At 57.0% G+C, this 17,837-nt stretch overlaps 5 protein-coding genes across 5 annotated transcripts; 3 read left to right on the forward strand and 2 right to left on the reverse strand.

The window, feature by feature from the left end:
• Positions 1-1,810: 1,810 nt before the first annotated feature.
• Positions 1,811-4,214, forward strand: BJ171DRAFT_481470 (uncharacterized protein; the record flags this gene model as incomplete). Its single annotated transcript, XM_053108942.1, has 2 exons — positions 1,811-2,735; positions 2,998-4,214. 2 exons carry the CDS (start codon positions 1,811-1,813, stop codon positions 4,212-4,214), a joined length of 2,142 nt encoding a protein of 713 aa, XP_052961855.1.
• A 683-nt stretch (positions 4,215-4,897) lies between these two features.
• Positions 4,898-11,325, reverse strand: BJ171DRAFT_611867 (periplasmic binding protein-like I; the record flags this gene model as incomplete). Its single annotated transcript, XM_053115285.1, has 23 exons — positions 4,898-5,482; positions 5,618-5,943; positions 6,072-6,120; positions 6,218-6,380; positions 6,511-6,730; positions 6,826-6,874; positions 7,191-7,295; positions 7,454-7,551; positions 7,703-7,771; positions 7,942-8,212; positions 8,420-8,450; positions 8,614-8,673; positions 8,951-9,142; positions 9,318-9,423; positions 9,693-9,735; positions 9,879-9,938; positions 10,117-10,204; positions 10,335-10,379; positions 10,527-10,552; positions 10,626-10,681; positions 10,794-10,854; positions 10,962-11,071; positions 11,211-11,325. 23 exons carry the CDS (start codon positions 11,323-11,325, stop codon positions 5,276-5,278), a joined length of 2,550 nt encoding a protein of 849 aa, XP_052961856.1. The 3' UTR covers positions 4,898-5,275.
• Positions 11,326-11,716: 391 nt separating this feature from the next.
• On the forward strand, positions 11,717-13,508 carry BJ171DRAFT_538048 (uncharacterized protein). The gene is made up of 4 exons (XM_053112879.1): positions 11,717-12,020; positions 12,169-12,376; positions 12,469-12,673; positions 12,821-13,508. The coding sequence occupies exons 1-4, from the start codon at positions 11,933-11,935 to the stop codon at positions 13,445-13,447; spliced, it is 1,128 nt and encodes a 375-aa protein (XP_052961857.1). The 5' UTR covers positions 11,717-11,932; the 3' UTR covers positions 13,448-13,508.
• On the forward strand, positions 13,509-16,033 carry BJ171DRAFT_538055 (uncharacterized protein). Its single transcript, XM_053112880.1, has 8 exons — positions 13,509-13,710; positions 13,809-13,860; positions 14,130-14,164; positions 14,389-14,396; positions 14,597-15,040; positions 15,221-15,281; positions 15,456-15,524; positions 15,780-16,033. The coding sequence occupies exons 1-8, from the start codon at positions 13,708-13,710 to the stop codon at positions 15,810-15,812; spliced, it is 705 nt and encodes a 234-aa protein (XP_052961858.1). The 5' UTR covers positions 13,509-13,707; the 3' UTR covers positions 15,813-16,033.
• A 380-nt stretch (positions 16,034-16,413) lies between these two features.
• On the reverse strand, positions 16,414-17,763 carry BJ171DRAFT_538058 (uncharacterized protein). The gene is made up of 3 exons (XM_053112881.1): positions 17,331-17,763; positions 17,005-17,186; positions 16,414-16,774 (listed from the first exon to the last, which is right to left on the reverse strand). Exons 1-3 carry the CDS (start codon positions 17,547-17,549, stop codon positions 16,696-16,698), a joined length of 480 nt encoding a protein of 159 aa, XP_052961859.1. The 5' UTR covers positions 17,550-17,763; the 3' UTR covers positions 16,414-16,695.
• Positions 17,764-17,837: the final 74 nt, after the last annotated feature.

The raw sequence follows: 17,837 nt of genomic DNA on the forward strand, positions 1-17,837 counted from the left end.
TTTCATCTCCTTTCCGATCAAGTGGCAAGGTCGATCGAGGCTGTGCCTGTTCCTCAATACATCTCAGTATCCACAGCGATGCGGTTTCGCGGCATTCACCGATGTTGCCTTTGTGGCCAAGCAGCCGGTCCAGAGCCAAGGCACGCATGCATTTCAGCGTGCGCGACATGCCCGTCTCCCCGCGCTGTGCGTGCTCGGGCTTGGCCAATGGGAAAATCGGCGGCTCGGCTGGGCTGGTCCTCGGCAAGTCATGTCGGATGAGAACAGGACGAGAGCGGTGTTGGCAAACGGCGAGATATTCGCATCGGACGGGATGCGTACTGCAGGAACGAGAGCGGGTCAGAGGACGAGTCGACGGCGCCGAGTGTAGGATATCAACTGATCGACTGGATAGTCAATTGATCGACTGGATAGTCAATTGATCGACTGGATAGTCAATTGATCGACTAGATAGTTACGAGCAGAGCGTTGGGTCTGTGTTGGACGTCGACAATCCTCCCTAACAATGTCCATTCTATCGCAGTCCATACTCTGTACATTCAAATCCATGTTCTATCCATTAACTTATACTCCACAATCAACTTGTACTTCTCACGATATTCTTTCCATCCATACATCCATCCATCTATCTATCTATCTATTTATCTGTCCATCTTTCCATCCAATCCAATCCGCCGCTCTTGGCCGCCGCTCTCGCCCGCCCCTCGCCGCCGCCCTCGCCGCCCTCTCGCTCTTGGCCGCCCAGCCACGCTTGGATGTGTTGATCACACCGCATTCAGTCCGTCGCATTGAGTCCGTCGCATCATCTGTCGCATCATCCATCGCCCTGCTGCATCGATCGCATCCGATCCCTCCAAGGCTCTGTTGCACAGGGTGACTATTACCCGCACCATACTTTAACACATTAAAAATCTCTTTTAACACATCCTTCGACTCCATCCATCCCATCTCCCCCGATTGTATGTGGAACCCCCTCCGGGTCTTCTCTCCCCGCTTCTGGATCGCCGTCCCCTCGCTCCTGGTCCATCTGCTGGCCTCGTCGTACTCGCTGCTCTGCTCCGTCCGCATCTTGTCGCTGCCAGTCCCTCGCTCGCTCCGGTCCGCCATTTCGTCCTTCGCCCCCATCCCGTCTTCGGCCTCGCCTGCGCTCTCGACCGTGCGGTCTCCCAAAACCCCTGACTCTGGCGACTCTACGACGTCGTCTCTCCCGTCTTCGTTTCTGCCATCTTCGCCTTTGCCTTCTTCGTCTTTGCAGTCGCCGTCCGCCACCTCCCCCGTGACTGCTGACCCGCATCCCGGCGCCGTCGTCGAAGCCTCCTCCTCCTCATCCCCGTCGCCGCCTTCGTCGTCGTCGTCGTCTCGAGCTCCCCGTCCTCCGTTTTCGCTCTTAACTCCAAGGACCTTCACGGCCTTTATTGCCATCGTTCTTGCATCGTCGCTCTCATCGTCTCTTGCTGCCTGGCTACCCTCGCTTCTTTTCCCGACCTATACAAAGTTCCAGGTGAGTCACCGAAATGGCAGGTGGGCTGGTGGGTCAGTGGGCTGGTGAGTCGGCACTGGCGACAGACTGCAGGATAGGGAGGCGGAACAGGGCTTGGCTCTGAGTCGTCTGCCTGCACTGGCTCGTATGGCCATGTCTCGCATTGCCAAGTCGGACTCTTTCGATTGTAGTCCCCTTCAATATGTCTCCAGCACATCTACCAGCACATCTATCAGCACATCTATCAGCACATCTACCAGCACATCCCCATCAACCTAACTCCATTCCCACTTCCTCGCACCGCAGCGCCAGCAGATTGACGAGCGCACCATGAAGCCTCCCAACCCCGACAAAATCAAGCCTGCCATCCCCGACAATGGCCTCTCCATCATCGAGCGCATCTTTTACAACTCGGCCCCCGGCCGACCCCAGGTCATCATGGGCATCATCTTCCGCATGCGCTGTCCCAAGCAGGTCCCCGAGCTCCGTCTCCAGCGCGTCCTCGACATTGTCCGCCTCGCCGCCGCCCAGCACTACCGGCTCTGCGTCTCCATCAACCCAGAGACCATGACCACCTATTCGCTCGCCCAGACCGCCGACCAGCTCCCCATCATCTCCCGCGCCGTCGTCGACGATGGCAACGACAACTGGAAGGAGGTTGTCAAGGAAGAAATCAACACCAACTTTGACATCAACGATCCAAAGCTCCCTCTCTGGAAGTGCTGTATCGTCGGCAGCAAGGAGCTCGTCGAGACGGGCAAACAGCGCCACTCATCGCCCCTGGCCGATGCCAAAGGCAAGGGCGTCGATCGCTCTGGCGCCGGCGTCCCGCCCGCAAAGTCCGCCTCGGCCTTCGACCTCGAGGTCGTCCACGACTCGCTCGACAATCTGGTCGAGGCCGAGTCCCCGCCCTCGCCCACCTTCACCATGTCCCGCTGGTCGCTCGGTCGCTGGCGAAACCACTTCCGCAGCAAGAACGACTCCACCAAGGTTGTCGACGGCATCATCAAGCACGGCTCCTTCCACCATGACGCCATGGACGACGGTGCCCCGTCCTTCTACGTCATGTTTTCGTTCCACCACTGCCTTGGCGACGGCCTGTCCATGCTGGCCTACGCTCGCACCTTTTCCGAGTTTTGTGACGACGCCCACTTCAACCCCGACAACCTGCACCTCGAGAACATCCCCGTTGCCCAGAGCCCCCCGCCCATCCTCGACAACCTCTTTGACCCGAACGTCTTTGAGGTCCTGCCGGGTAAGGCGTGACCTCTGTGCACAGCACTTGCGCTGCATCATATCGCATTGCGCTTTATTGCACGGCGTTGCCTTGCACTGCATCCCATTCCATGACCTTGCATTGCATCCCATTCCATGACCGTGCATTGCCTTGCAGTGCATTGCGTTGTGTACAATCGTTATAATCGCTGCTCGGTTGGCAGTTCTTTGGCCAACCTGTGCACCAGAAGCACAGCAGACCGCGCTAACGCTGTCTCGCACCCTTTGCCTCGCCCCCACAGCGGCCACCGCCATGGCCTTCAACTTCTTGAAGAAGAAGCCAAAGGACAGAATCAAGGGCCGCACGCTCTCCATGCTCGTCAACGAGCAGGGCGATTTCGAGCTCGATCCCGATGACGACGATGACTTCAAACCCACCCCCAAGCAGATCGACTTTGCTCAATACCAACAGCAGCAGCAACAACAGCTTCAGCAACAGCAGCAGTCGCCGACCGAGATGGGCCCCTCCACCGTTGTCGTTGCCCCCACTGCCGTTGGACAGACAGTCACCTTTGCTGCGGCCACTGCCCAGCCCGCTCCGTCCTCGTCCGCATCCTCATCCGCGACCGCGGGCCAAGTCGTCGTTGCAGCGGCCTCTCACAGCCGCAACCGTAGCAACCCGCAAACCTTGATTGTGTCTCCCATGAAGCCCCTGCGCAACTACACCAATGTCCGCCAGATCTGGTTTGACTCGGACTTCACCTCGATCCTGCGCAAGCGCGCAAAGGCCGAGCGCACCACCATCGCCGCCGTCCTGATCGTCACCGCTCTGGGCGCCGTGCGCACGTCCTTCTCGAAGCTGCCCAAATATCGACACCGCCCGCTGCCCAACCACCAGGGCTGGGTCATCACCTCGTCGGTGCGTTTCCTGATTCCGGGATCCAACCTCATGAACGGTGGCGACCGTGCCTCCGACCCGGCCCTGCGGGTCTTTGGCGGCTACGGCGGCTCCATCATGAATGCCAACATGGCCTACGACGACTACCACGATTTCTGGGAACGCTGTCGGGCAGTCAGTCGCTCCATCCGCACCAGCTTCCGCGCCTCGATCTCGCGCATGAAGCTCGTCAACTACGCCTACCGCCACCCCAAGCTCTGGAAGTGGATCGAGTCCAAGGCCGACCTGGCCAAGCTCTCGCGTTCCTACAGTGTCGAGCTGGCCAACATTGGCGCCTGGGACTACCCCATGGCCCCGCCCAATGCCGACGATAGCGACAGCCGCCTGCGCTGCGATTACTTTGGTGGCGTCGTCAACTCCAGCTTCGATGGCGTCCGCGGCCTCTACACCCTTGGTGTCGTCACCCTTGGCGGCAACATGTCGGTCTCGTGCGCCTACGACGTCTCGGCTGTCCACGAAGTCGATGCCGACAACTTCCAGAAGAACTTTAGTGAGATTATGCGGGCTATTGCCGCCTGCGAGGGCAAGATCTCTGTCGGAAAGGCTCGCGAGCAGGCTTGACGCGCCAGACCTGCCCGCATTCGCATGTCCTCCTGCTCCTCCACCTCGTCAGCTCCATCGCCCACCCCCTCCCTCCTGTCCTCGCTGACATTGTCCTTGCCCTCGCCCTCCGTTCCTTCATACGTCGATCCCTTCGCGACCTGCCCTTAGAACCCGCCCATTTACGCGCTTTGCCTTCCCGCTTTCTCCGGCTGTATACATCCGCCTGTCTGTCTGTCCGTCCTGTCCGTCCGTTGCTTGCACTCTCGTTTCTTTGATCATCGCCTACCCGCTTCCGTCATCGTAAAGTCACAGACGAGAGTGCAAGCGAGGAGGAAGGGCCTTTTTGTTGCATGTGCTTGTGTGTGTCTGCCTGAAGAAGGAAGCAAGAAAGAAAGAGAAAAAACGATAGATTTACTCTGTGCCCTCATGAAGAATAGGTTTCGATTGTGTGTAGGCGCAGAGACGGGGAAAGGTGTGTACTTCGTGATGAGTCGCCCTGCAGTCTATCCCGGTGCACACCGCTTCATCGGGCTACCTCTGCTCGAGGAAGGGGAGAGTGATTTGGTTTATCAGGCTACCCGCCGCCTGAAGCAGAATGAAACAGAATGAGACATAAAATGAAACAAAAATGAAACACATGAATCTAATGATATGATATCAACTCGGCCTCATGGTTTTACTGTTATTTCGGGCAGCTGGACGTGACATCGGCAGCGTTGACGGATGGATTCAATGGGGCCATTGAAGATTGCCATCCCAACATCAAGCGACATTGTGTTTCGACCAACAGTTATCACGGGCACATGATCGCGGCATTCCCCTCCCTCCTCCCCATGTGACAAACGAAACCAAATAAACTTGTTGAAGAAATGAATGAAGCGATTGACAGTCTATGCTCAAAGATGCGTTGGAATGCCACACTAAACGAATTCAAAGGCGGGTGGGGGCTGGGCAGCAGCAAAACGCATTCCAGACAGCCAGTAAACAATACTGGTGGGAAATCGTGAGAGTGGGCAATGCGGGCAATGTGAGCAATGTGAGCAATGTGAGCAATGTGAGATGCACTGATGCTTGCGCTCTCAGGCTTCGGAGGTTCTGTGGATTTTGCTGGGGCCCTTGCTTCTCGTGGCGCACTGCTCGCAGATATCCTTGACCCTCTGCTTGTCTTCCTCATTCTTGGTCTGCATCAGGTACGTCTTGCCACCCTTGCCGGCCGAAAACACGATTGTGTCGGAGCCACCGCCATCGGCAAACGTGCAGTTGGGCAAATAGACGCAAATCCCGGGCTGGAGCGGCAACAACGATGAAAGTCATCCATCGTCAGCTTCAATACCACAGTGTCCATTCCAAGGACTTTGCCATCTTGGCGGCGGACACATATAAAAATTAGGAAATGAACCGTTGGCTCCGACAACGTTTACCTTGGTGATGACGGTGCGCATCTTCTTTTTGGAAAACTCCTCGAGGTTGCCGCCACCACCGCCGCCACCACCGCCAATTTTCTCCTCTGCGACGGCCACCGGAAACATGCAGAGGGCCATGTGCTCGGCAACAAAGATGAGGCGACGAGCCTCCCAGGTCGAGAACAAGTTGCCTTCCTCCTTCACCACGACATCAACGATGAAGGCGTAGTTGGTCTCGGACTGCTTCGTGGGCGACGCTGCCGTCGACGTCTGGCTGTCTCGAGGTCTACTGACGTGATTTGCGGAGGACTGAACTGCCAAGATCAGTCGGCCAAGGTGGCAGTCTGGGCGAGGTTGGTTCGGGGCGTGAGTGTCCGAGGATGAGAGCGGATAAGCAAAAAAAAAAGCAACAGATGCGCATAACACTGCTGGCCCGATAGATTTCACATCCAGAAGGGGCAATTCAACTTACAGAGCGTGACGAGGATGGCAATCAAGAGAACAATGACTCGGATGTAGTACTGCAGAGGGGAGGTGTACATGGGTGAGAATGGGTTCGGTGGGGACGGCCACGGGAGCCGCGAGTGGCAACTCCATCATCGATTTGTCGATGCGTACATTGCCAGAAGGCGTTCCGTTGCCGGTGGAAAGGATGATGATGACGATGGCTCCACAGAGGATGTTGAAGAGCGAGGTGTAGGTCATCCACTTGCTCTCACGGTAGACGCTGTCGACGTTTTGGGTCTTGTATGCAAAGAGCAGAACAGCGAGCTGAAGGACGCTATCGAAAGCAGAGATTGGATAAAATTAGAAACAGAGGCCAAGGCCAAGCACTTGAGGTCAACCAAGGAGAACCACGAGGCACAAGCGATTACAGCGATACAAAAACTGGACATGATGTTGCCGCTTACCCGTTGTACGCTATGAGGGTGTCCATGATGGCATGGCTCGCAGACGTAGAGCTGACGCAATCGTAATAAACGTACGAGCCATTGACGGTGATCAATGTCGGAACAGGCGGATCAATCGCCATCCACACCGCAAGGAGAATCACATTGACGGACACAACCAGAGCCGTGTATCCAAATAGAACGATGTTGGTCAGAGCAGATTTCTTGAGCTTCTGATTGTCTGGATGACAAGGATGTGTCAGTTCAACGCTTGGATGTGCTGCTCTTGCGCTGTTGATGCGATGCGCTCGCAGTATCCGTGTGGTGCTCGCATACCAAAGATCACCCAGATTCGATATGCCTTGACCAGCTGGCTGCCCGTGATCTGGCCGCATGGGCAGCAACGGGATTGAGGGATTGTGGGAGTGTGGGATTGTGGGATTGTGGGAGTGTGGGATTGTGGGATTGTGGGATTGTGGGAGTGTGGGATTGTGTGAGTGTGGGATTGATGGTGAGAGTACATCATTGGGAGAGTTGGTATTGTGAGAGTTGGTATTGTGAGAGTTGGTATTGTGAGAGTTGGTATTGTGAGGAACATCCGATGCTCGCCCAGGTCCAAGCACACGCTGTCGATCAGACTGGCTCGGTGTCCCGCCAATGCCTTGACTCTCATCCGACATTCCCTCATCGTCGACACTCACAATCGAGAAGCCGAGCCATCCGAACCAGTTCTGGAGCTGACAGCTGACAGCCGACATTTTTCCTGTGAAGCCAAAGACCGTCAGCCACAGCAGGACGAGTCCGAGCTGGAGGCAGCGAGATTGGGTGAAGTGAGATTGGGGGAAGTGAGATTGGGTCAGACGACGTTGGATCGGGAAGCAAGAACACAGATGTGGAGAGGTCAGAGACATGGCGAGAGTCGTGGCTGGCAAAGCAAGACACAGCGGGCCAGCGAGCCACTCACGCTGATGATCTGGAGGAACGGAGGTGACATGGCTTTGATGGCGGGTGTGTTTGACTTGATCAAGACGTATATCCAGCAGAAGAGGGTCGACAGCAGTCCTGAGTGGGTGCGAGTGTGGGTGTGGGTGTGAGTGTGAGTGTGGGTGTGAGTGTGGGTGTGAGTGTGGGTGATGGATTGTCGGCAGCGATGACGCTTTGCGATTCCCGCACCACCTCACACATTGCACATTGCACATTGCACATTGCTTACCAATCATGTAGATGATTATCAGGACGATCGGAGCCGGGTCGGTGTACGCAATATACACCTCAGGGAGGACTGTCGGGTGGCGACCCAATCGCGAGTCAGTCCAATGTCGCTCACCAAGATCACAACCAGTGAGTTCCCTGGCCTGGCCGATCCGGTCCCTGCAACATCACCTCGCCGCATCGGTTCCATCGCTCGGCTGTGGCTGCTCGTCGCCCAGGTGTTTCAAACCAGCACCTTACCGATGTGGTCGGTCGACGGCACGGTCAGTCCTGACGGATAGATCACCGGCTGGATGTCGGTCACACTGAGGTTCTGGCTGACCACAGACACAAGGCTCATCGCCGAAGCGTTGAAGATGTAGTTGCCGACAATGTAGTTTCCGATGCGCTCGCCTGCCGAGAATGTCACCTGGCCGGTTGAGCCAACGAACGGAGTCAGCACCGACGTGACGGCCATCGGGAAGCTTCGGCTTGCAATTGCTGCGACGGTGGTGTTTCCGTTTGCGAGGAGCTGGGGTGTTGTTGGGAGCCGGGGACAGCACCGAGGCAGCGACAACGGCGGCAGCACCGAGGCATCGATGGCATCGGTGACATGGACGACATGATATCGAACGAGAAGGCGATGGTGTCAGTGGAGCAAGATCGAAACCGAGAGCCTGATGCATCACCAAGCAGAGCCATTCTGACGGCAATATCATCGCCACAGAACAAGACACACCTGTTTGATGGCGTATGCCATCCCAAGGACACTGGTGAACGCAACACAAGTCAGCGACAAAGCAGCAGGACAGCAGGACAACAGGACAGCAGGACAGCAGCACGAGCAAAGGAACCCCGGCCCAGTGATCCACGGCCTGTGGAATGTCGCTGGCAACCAGCAAGAACTGGATTCCTCCACGCAGCCGCACATACCAGTCGTATGTGAAGAACATTCCCGGTCGAGGTGCAATGTTGCCGTGGGCCGCCACAAAACTGAGGGTCGAGGGATGTGTTGGAGTCGAGTTGACATGGCCGAGTCGGTGGACAGAGTCGAGTTGGTGGGGAGTCAAATGTGTTGTGGGAGGTCAGGAATGCAGCTGAGATGATCAAGTCACAGAGAGTTGCCAGTTCCTGGTCCAAGTGTCAACCAGACCACACCAGCACACCAGCACACCAGCACACCAGCACACCACCACACCACCACACCACCACACCAGCACACCAGCACACCAGCACACCAGCACGCCAGCGTCCATGCCATCGCACTCACCGGTTGTAGATTGACTGAGCGCGAGTGTTGAGAGTTGTTCCAACCTCTTGAGGCATGATCGAAACCAACCCCGAAGCCAGCTGCATGTTTGCGGTTGTGTTGTATGGGGTCACGCTGGTCAAGGTGTTGGAAATCGAGTAGGTCGCATCGGATCCAATATAGGTGTATCTCGGACCAACAAAGTCATAGATTCTGGTGGTGTGGTTGTGTTGTGGATGGCAGAAGGACGAGATGGCAGAAGGACAGAGTGGCAGAAGGACAGAGTGGCAGAAGGACAGAGTGGGTGAGACGAGAGAACAGCCGTTCAGGTTGCCGTGACCTGGTCCCATTGCCGTCGCATGGTTGGTGCGCCATCAGCATCACTCACGCTGCTCGCTCGAGATACAGAATCAGGTCAGTGTCGACCCCGACAAAGACAATGATCTGGTATCCCGTTGCCTTGAGCTTGATGATTTGGTCGTCGATGTCGGTTCCTGGCGGGACATGATTCAAGGCGGGTGGAGGAATGAAGCAGTGCAGCAGTGCAGCAGTGGGGCAGCGGGATAGAGTCAAGGTGAGAGACAAGCACGAAGGATGTGAGAAACAAGAGATATGTATCGACAAGAACAACAAGAGATGAGACCAGCACAAACAGGAACAGCATCGAGGTCATGGCGAATGTCCCGTGGCTCGTGATCGACCAAAGACTCGCTCGATGGCAAGTCGCTGGGATGGAACGACCCATCAAGCCACTGCAGCTGACCTGTGATCGGGGCGTTGTATGTTCCGATGGCCTGGACGGTGATCTGCATGTCGATGTATGTGAGTGTGCATCTGGCCATCACCACGAATGCAATGTGTCTGGCGGCTGCCATGTATCGCTGCCACTGGTCGCAGGCCCGTCGCAGGCTCGTCACAGGCTCGTCGCCGCAACCCTCGACAGACTCACCCCCATCCCAGGTGCGAGTTGCTGGATTGCCGCCTGGATACCAAAGCCATATTGGTTTGCCTGGGTTGGGCGAGGTGTGTTGAGCGATTTGGATGGTGAGTGTGAGTTGTGTGCAAAGCGAGGTGAACAGCGTCAGTTGGTGAGGTGAACAGTGTCAGTCGATCCAAGTGGTCCGCCACCATCAAGCAACAGCGGTATCAAGTAGATAGTGTCGCAACGGTGCCAGCCGGCCACTCACGGCAATCATCAACAGGATGTTGGACCATCCGCGGGACCGCACAAAGGCCAAGATGGCCGGTGCCTGGAGATTGTCGTTCGGGATGGTTCTGAGTGGCGACGGAGAGGCAAGTTGGTCAGTAACCAGCACCCACCAACCAGCACCCACCAACCCAGCACCCACCCATTCACTCACCCATTCACTCACCCATTCACTCACTCACTCACTCACTCACTCACCTGAAAAATGTCGAGTACGAGGACTTGTCCGTCAAGGTGGTTGTGCTGAAGGGGCCGATCGATTCAGGACCGCAGAGTGAGTATATCGTCATTGGCAATCTCGGGGAACCAGAGGGCAGAGCGCACACCAATGCTGTGCTGATTCGCGGTGTTCGGCCCGGCTGTCCCTGTTCGTCACTCGTGTGTCCTTACGTGCTGGATCCGCTGCATTGAAGAATCTGTGGCGATGGAATATTGTCATTCCTTTGCCATAGTGTTGTCCTGACCCATGTATACACTGAGCATACTTACATTGAACACTTTGCTCACGGGCGCCATTGGCACGGTTATAGTAGAGTAGCTTTGCCCTGTCGCAGCACGCGTTAGCAAATCCTGTGCTCGTTCCTCCATACCCTCCATACCTCCAAATCCTCAAATCCTCCAGGCCACGTCGCCGTTCCGGCGTCGATTGATCATCACCTATGATTCCAACAAGCCCTGAGACGCCTGAGAAGCTGACCACGTTTTGAACCGCCGTCCCCTGGATTTCCAAAATTGAGACGCGTGAATTTTCCATCTGGACTGGTTCATCAACCCATCCTGCACCTATACTGCCAATATACTCCCGCTACCTTGACCAGTACTTACCACCGACCAAGAGTAGCCCATCCTCGTGAGAAGCGTGATATTGGGCAGAAGTGTCGGATCGCTGTTGACGTCGTTCACTGCCATGAGGGCAGCCTCGGTCATGGCCGAAACTGTTCAAGCATTCTGCATCAGAACAGTGTCTGTCCACCCTCTCCTCCCATCATCGCTGCTTGGACACGTCTCTGGCTTCGGACTGCTGATACGGGGGCATTCTTATCGCCTTCGCATTCGAGCCCCGACATTACTTACTCGAGCCGACTTCGGCCAAGGCAATGCCAATGGTGAGGTTGGTGCGCTGGGCATCTCCATGACCAACACAGCAGAGGAGCCAAAGGAGGAGTAGTCGCAAGCTGAGCAGCTTCATTTCAAGCCAAGCCCGCGGGAAATTCGAGGTTGGAAAAAGATACAGGGCGAGACGAGGAGTGTTCGGGGAAGGCAGGCGATCCTGCTTGATATAGGTTGCCGGAACTTATCTCAACTACGGGCGCCTTGATTGACACCCCGGGTCGACCGCGGGCAGTGTTGGCTCGATTGGCATCGTCCATGCATGACGGCACCAGAGGGACATTGCATCCATCGACCCCTGTCCCGCTGGGCTGAATCATCCCGTCCGGAGCAGCCGCACGATAGGAATCATCCGCTGGCGCTGCGGCTCTGATTCTGCTGATATGGCAATTGCTGACTGCGGCATCAATGCGCGGATCGTCGATCGGTATCGTCGCCCAAGAACGATATTGCGAATACTTCCCGACCCTCACCACCCTCACCACCCTCTTGCTGCCTCCCACTCCCATCGTCCCACGGGTGCATTTCGCCGGCACATCCGATTGGGTTGCCTCTGATCGCTGCGGCGTCTGCGCAGCATTGTCATTTGCCGGCCAATCACCAGATATCAACTCGCTGCTCACGACATCAGGGCTGCTGTCGAGGCTGCTGCTCTCGCCCTCATCCTCCAGCAACATCCCGCCACCATGAGTGGCATTACCGTCGTTTCGCTGTTTATCTACCCCGTCAAGTCCTGCAAGGCCGTCCCGCTCCAGGAGGCCACGCTGAATGAGTGTTAGTGACGACGTCGATGGCCGCAGTCTTGAACGATCTGAGCCTGCAAACGGCGCTGCTGCACCAACTTGAAGAGGCGCTGCCGCCCCGACTGACTCTCCTGTCTGGCTCTCTATCTGCCTCGATGGCCACGATTGCCTCTATCCAGTTGGGTTTGAGTTTGACCGTTTCTGGATGATCGTCAAGGCTGACAACAGTCGAGAAATGGTCACCCAGCGGACCGAGCCAACCCTGGCCCTGGTTGCTCCTCGGCTCGAGGTCAACCCCGGACCTGCAGAAGTGGGTGCATATCAGCGAGGTGGCCAGCTCATCCTCTCAGCCCCCGGCAAGCCCGAAATCTCGGTCCCGTTCCGAAAGTAACGTACTGCATCCGCCGCATCCAGTCTCGCGCTGCCCCGACGCTGACCTTTTCCCATCGACTGCCGCTCGTCGTCACAACGGCCACCAGGTCCTTTGACGGCGTTGCCACTTTCAAGACCTCTGTCTGGAAGCCCGACAACGTGGAGTGTGTCGACGAAGGAGATGACGTCGCCCAGTGGCTCTCGGATTATCTTGGAAAGCCCGTTCGCTTGGTCGTCAAGTACCCGCATTCGGTCCGGCCCACATCCCTGCGACACACTCCCGAGCCTTCTCACTTTGAGCACACCGTTCAGGTATCCTGTCGTTCGACCAAGGGGAATAGCACACACCCCGCGTCTTGGCTGCGGATCAACCGTCACGGCGGCGCAGACCCAGAACATGCCTGGTGACAGCTGTCGTGCCATACCCCGCCAAGACTAAAAGCGCATTGCCCTTCCCAGACGGCCTTCGCAGACGGATACCCGCTACTGCTTTGCACGACGTCCTCGTTGGAGGCCCTGAACGTCCGGCTCAAGGAAAAGGAGCTCGATCCCGTAACGATCGTACGGTTCCGGCCCAACGTGGTGGTGCAGGGCCCTCCCGCCCACGACGAAGACGAGTGGAAACGCATCGAAATTGCATCGCATCCGTTCTTCGTATCGAGCCGATGCACACGCTGCATTATGCCCTCGAACGACCCCGAGACGGGCCGTCTGGGCAGCGAGCCCACCAAGACGTTGATGGGTTATCGACGAGTGGACCCAGGGGCCAAGTACGAAGCCTGTTTCGGAATGAACTTGATTCACGGCAAAACAGGCGTGGCTGTCCGGGTCGGTGACTCCCTCTTGGTCACCGAGCGAACGACACAGCACAACCGGGCAACGGGGTTGTGGCAGAAGGACCCAGTGGCCGAGAAGAAGGCGGCCGACAAGGCGAGAGGGCCGGCCAAGAAAAGGGACCACTCGGAGAACCCCCGGAAGCCCCGGAAGCGCTCGGCCATGGACCTGATTGCCATCGGTGTCAGCGGCGCCGCTCTGGTGGCCGCCGTGGGTGTTGTTCTTGCCGTTGCTTTCGCCCGGGCCAAGTAGTATGACGGGCTGTCCCGATGGCCGATGGAGCGCCTGAATATACTCATTTTGTTTCGGCAATCGACATCGTGCCCATGCCACTGCAGCGACGATGGCCCCGATCAATGCATTGCCCAGAGCAGCCATCAGGGCCACGGACCCTGGTGTTTCGTTCGCCAAGGGCAGCCGCTTCGGCCGCTTCGCCACTCTGCCCCCAATCTCGCTCGCTCTGTCCCTGAAACCACCACCGACCGTCTCCAGCCTGCCAAGGATCGGAAGCCATGGTGTGTGAACAAATAATCCACAGCACCCTCTCGCACCGTTCACCGAGCTTCCCGTCCTGACCCAATTCCGGTCTGCCACAACACTGCTGCATCTGTAGGAGCTGCCCCATCTGGGAGAGCACTGCGATGAAGCCTCCTGCCATCGACTGGGTGAGTCGTGTGGATGGCGCTGTCTCAAATTTGACAGACATACATTGCTCCGATGCGGAGATCGGGCCTCTATCGAGACTCTAGCAGACATCGACGCTGCTTGGAGCAATCGCCAACCCGGCCTGGTTGCGATGAGCATCATGGCCAGAGGCTTGAGCTTCCGGCTGGCTGTGCGGCTGACTGTCTGGACTCTGTTAATTCTCTTGACACTGCTACTCTCGCCCGTCTCCACTCGGCATTCACTCGCCGAATCGATCGCATCGTTCCAGACTTTCTTCCGTACCGCTGCCAATTCTGCACAAAGGTATGGGGCCGATTCTTCTAACGACAGTGACTTGAGCAAAGCAATGATCGACTGCTGTGTCGTTTCCCTGCGATTGAGTTGGCGTTTGGTATCGTGCCTGCGACTCGGAGCCGATGAGGAATCTCCGAGCGATGAGGAGAGTGTGTTAACCATGGCTCTGCTCCTCGTCTCCTCCGGTGAATGCTTGCGCTCTCACTTGCGCTCGCACCGGCCTCGTCATGCAGACTTTCTGGTGAGGCACTGTTGATAGTATCTGGAGCCGTGCTCACTCGATGCTCCAGCCCTGCTGCGATATCGCCGACGCACTCGCATCTTTGATGAAATGAATCGGATAGCGCATATGAAGGACCCATCGGCGATCCAACTGACTCGATGACGGCCAGGAGCATCCACTCACCGGATTGATCCCTTTCGCTGCCTTTGCTTCCGCAGCCAGGACCACTATCGGCCCAAAGAGCATTCGTGTCCCAATGTCCCCGAGACCCTGGATCGGCAGGCAACCGTCTGTCCGGTCTGCTCGAGGGTTGTGCCCGTGAACCGAGACGAAGACCCCAACATCCGGGTCGAGCGACACATTGCCGAGGGCTGTCCCGACCCAGGAACATCAACGCTCTCGGCGCCATCAACGAGAACCAGCTCGCCGGCTGCAAAGCGACCCGGAACCTGCAGCATGAAAAGGTGCACCAAGAAAGAGCTCGTTCCGATTCAGTGCCCAAGCTGTGGCCGGACGTTTTGCATCCGACATCGCCTGGACGTAGACCACCACTGCGAAGGGATTGGATCCGGTGCGAATGGATCCGGGAGGTCGCCGCTGCCTCGAAACACACCACCTTCGAATCGCAAAGGGCCAGCCAGCAGTGGGGCCCAGTCGAATCGGTAGGCTCATTGTTCCTCGTCTCATGGAGTCGAATAGAGCGATGTCGGCGGGACCAAATCGAGAGTTCGAATCAGGGGCGTTCTTGCTGGCACTATTAGCCGACATTCGTCGGCGATGATGTGGCTCGACCATCGGAACGAAAGCTAAGACAGATTCAAACATCCCCTCGCGGCCATCAGTGGATCCCAGCCATCGCAGCAGCGACAGCCTACTTCAGGCAGCAACCGGAGCGCCGGAACGGTATGGACCCATGCTTTGTCATTTCGATCCATCGCCGTGTGAATGTGATGGCAAGGCAGGATGCGAAGCTACCAAATAGCCATTGCGTATCCAAGCAGATTGCATCGTCGCCTTCGTGAGTACCATCCACATGACCCCTGATTACTTTGACAATCGATCCGTGCTCGCACCCAGAATCTCACCGAGGAAGAGCAAATCGCCCTTGCGATACAAATGTCATTGGAAGAGTCTAAGCAAAAAAATGTGAGATGATCGTCCAAGTGGCATCCTGGAGGGGGGGGGAATCAAAGGAAACCGCCGATACCAACCGAGCCAAAGTATGAAGCAGGCGCTGCATAGGGCCAGTGACTTGGCTATTCGACAGCCAACGGATGTGATCAGATTGAGCTGCTTGTTGTTTGGCCATGTATCGAGAGTCCACCACACTAACAAAGCGCTATACCGCATTCCTCGGTGTTCTCTGTGGCCATCCTCATACTGTCCTCTCTCCGCCATAAGCCGCCGTCGGATGCTGGATGCTCGATTTGCTGACGGCATCCCAAAGCTGGTACTCCAGGGTCAGGATGCCGTGGATGGCCGCTGACTTGAATGGCCAAGAGATCGTGCCTTTCAAAGGAGCTGCTACTCATGCGGCAGCAATATGGGACACTCTATATATTGGGGAGAGCCACAGCGGGCGCCTCCACTCCATGGATCCGTAGTGGCTATCGCTATGATGCCGAATTGCAAATAACAAGTTGGATTCAACCAACAGACAACCTGCTGTGCGAGGCGAAATAATGAGCTGCCGCAAGTTGATCGTATACCCTGCCGTGGAAGGGAGGAGGGCACAAACCGGCATCGATTTCTCAGACACCGTCGCTCGAGCTCGTCGCACTCGGCTCAGGAGTGAATGAGGCAGTGTCCTCGCTCGTGCACAATCGGCCTGTACACCGATATCATGCCCAGGACCGGACCGGACGGGACCGGCGTGCCGTCAATCGATGACTGGTGTTCGTCCTGGCCGAATCGATGGGTGTCTTGTGGCAGCTGTTGCCTGGGAATGGATATAGGAGGCATGGCAGCCACGGATATCAAAGTAGCCCGCCACATTTCTTGTTGCCTCGGCTGTTGTTTGCAAATCAACCCTGAGTGTGAATAAAGCATCCAACACATCGTGGATGGTATGTATTCAAACTGGTATGCACATGCTCAAAACAGCCGGAAACCCAAGCAATCCAGCCATATGCCTGCAGGACCACACCGAGCTTGCCCGTTTAGCCTAAAGTCGAAAGCCGAAACAAAAACAACGATATGCTCTGTCGGGGCCGAAAGGTGCGTAATCAACGTCCGAGAGATGTCGGGATGGCGGGTTACAGGCTGCGATACACGGTACGATTGCTGATTCTTTCCATCACAATAGGCGCTGTGTGTTTTAGTCGTCGGTCTTGACAATGATGACGCTGGTGCTGGAGTTGTGAGCGAGGTGGTCGGAGACGCTGCCCTGGAGGGCTCTGTCGGAGATCATGTCCAGAGCATAAGCCGGCCGCCACGGTAATAAAGTGCGAGGGCGTATCAGCAGGAGAAACGACATACGGTGGTTGTGACAGGGCGCAAAGCGATAACGACCCAGTCGGCGATGGGCAGCAAATCGGGCCACCCTCTCGCCCAGAAACTCGATCAACCAAGCAACCAGCCAACCAGCCAGCCAGCCAGCACAATCTCGAGACGAAAGCAGACCCACCTCTGGAACGCGCCGATTCCTCGCGATCCGACAACGATGGCGACGACACTGGCGCTCTCGGAGAGTCGAAGGAGCGCATCCCGGGGATCGCCCTTCTGGATGGTAACACGCAACTGGATGGACTTTGCCACTTCGGCGGAAAGGTACAGCGGGAGTGCCTGGTGGACAACGTCCTCGACGGTCTTGAGACGGGAGGTGAGAGATTGAGAGACCATTGCAGTTCGCATATTAGCCCGGAGCACGCCAACAGAGTGCATCGAGTTGGGCATCCTTCAGGATAGATCCGTGCCGCCCTCGAAGCGATGGCGCTGGGCAAGGCAACTTACGCGCTCCATATCTCGGAGAACATCGCTGCTCATGTTGTCGGTGACGTGCCCGCCGGCGAGTGCCGGAGTGGCCAGTGACTTGGATGCGTGGACCAGGTGAATGGTGTCTCCGGGACGGACAAACTGGCGGAGCGTCCAGAGCAGAACAGGCGAGTTTTTGATGCCGTCCTTGGAGATAGTGTCGATGCCAAGAAGGATTTCGCGTTGAGGGGCGCTCATGGTGCAGGCTGGGTGGTGTTGGAAGCGGGGGGGGGAGACTCGAGAGCTCTGCAAGAAGAAACGACGGTGTGCCGGTCGATCGATTTGGAATGGTCTGACTTGGGCGGATGGCGGTCTCTGGGGAGCGGCGGGGAGGGCCGGCTTTTGAGAACGGCTGGCGGCCTGGATGACAGCGAGTCACGGTGACGTCGGTGGCGGTCAGGCGGCCCGGCGAATGAATGCGATCCGATGAACCTCGGGGCCATGCGGGAGGCGGTATCCAGCCAACCCATTCCCACCCGCAAGATC

This window comes from Polychytrium aggregatum, assembly GCF_025602895.1.
Source record: "Polychytrium aggregatum strain JEL109 chromosome Unknown BJ171scaffold_114, whole genome shotgun sequence".
NCBI lineage: Eukaryota > Fungi > Chytridiomycota > Chytridiomycetes > Polychytriales > Polychytrium > Polychytrium aggregatum.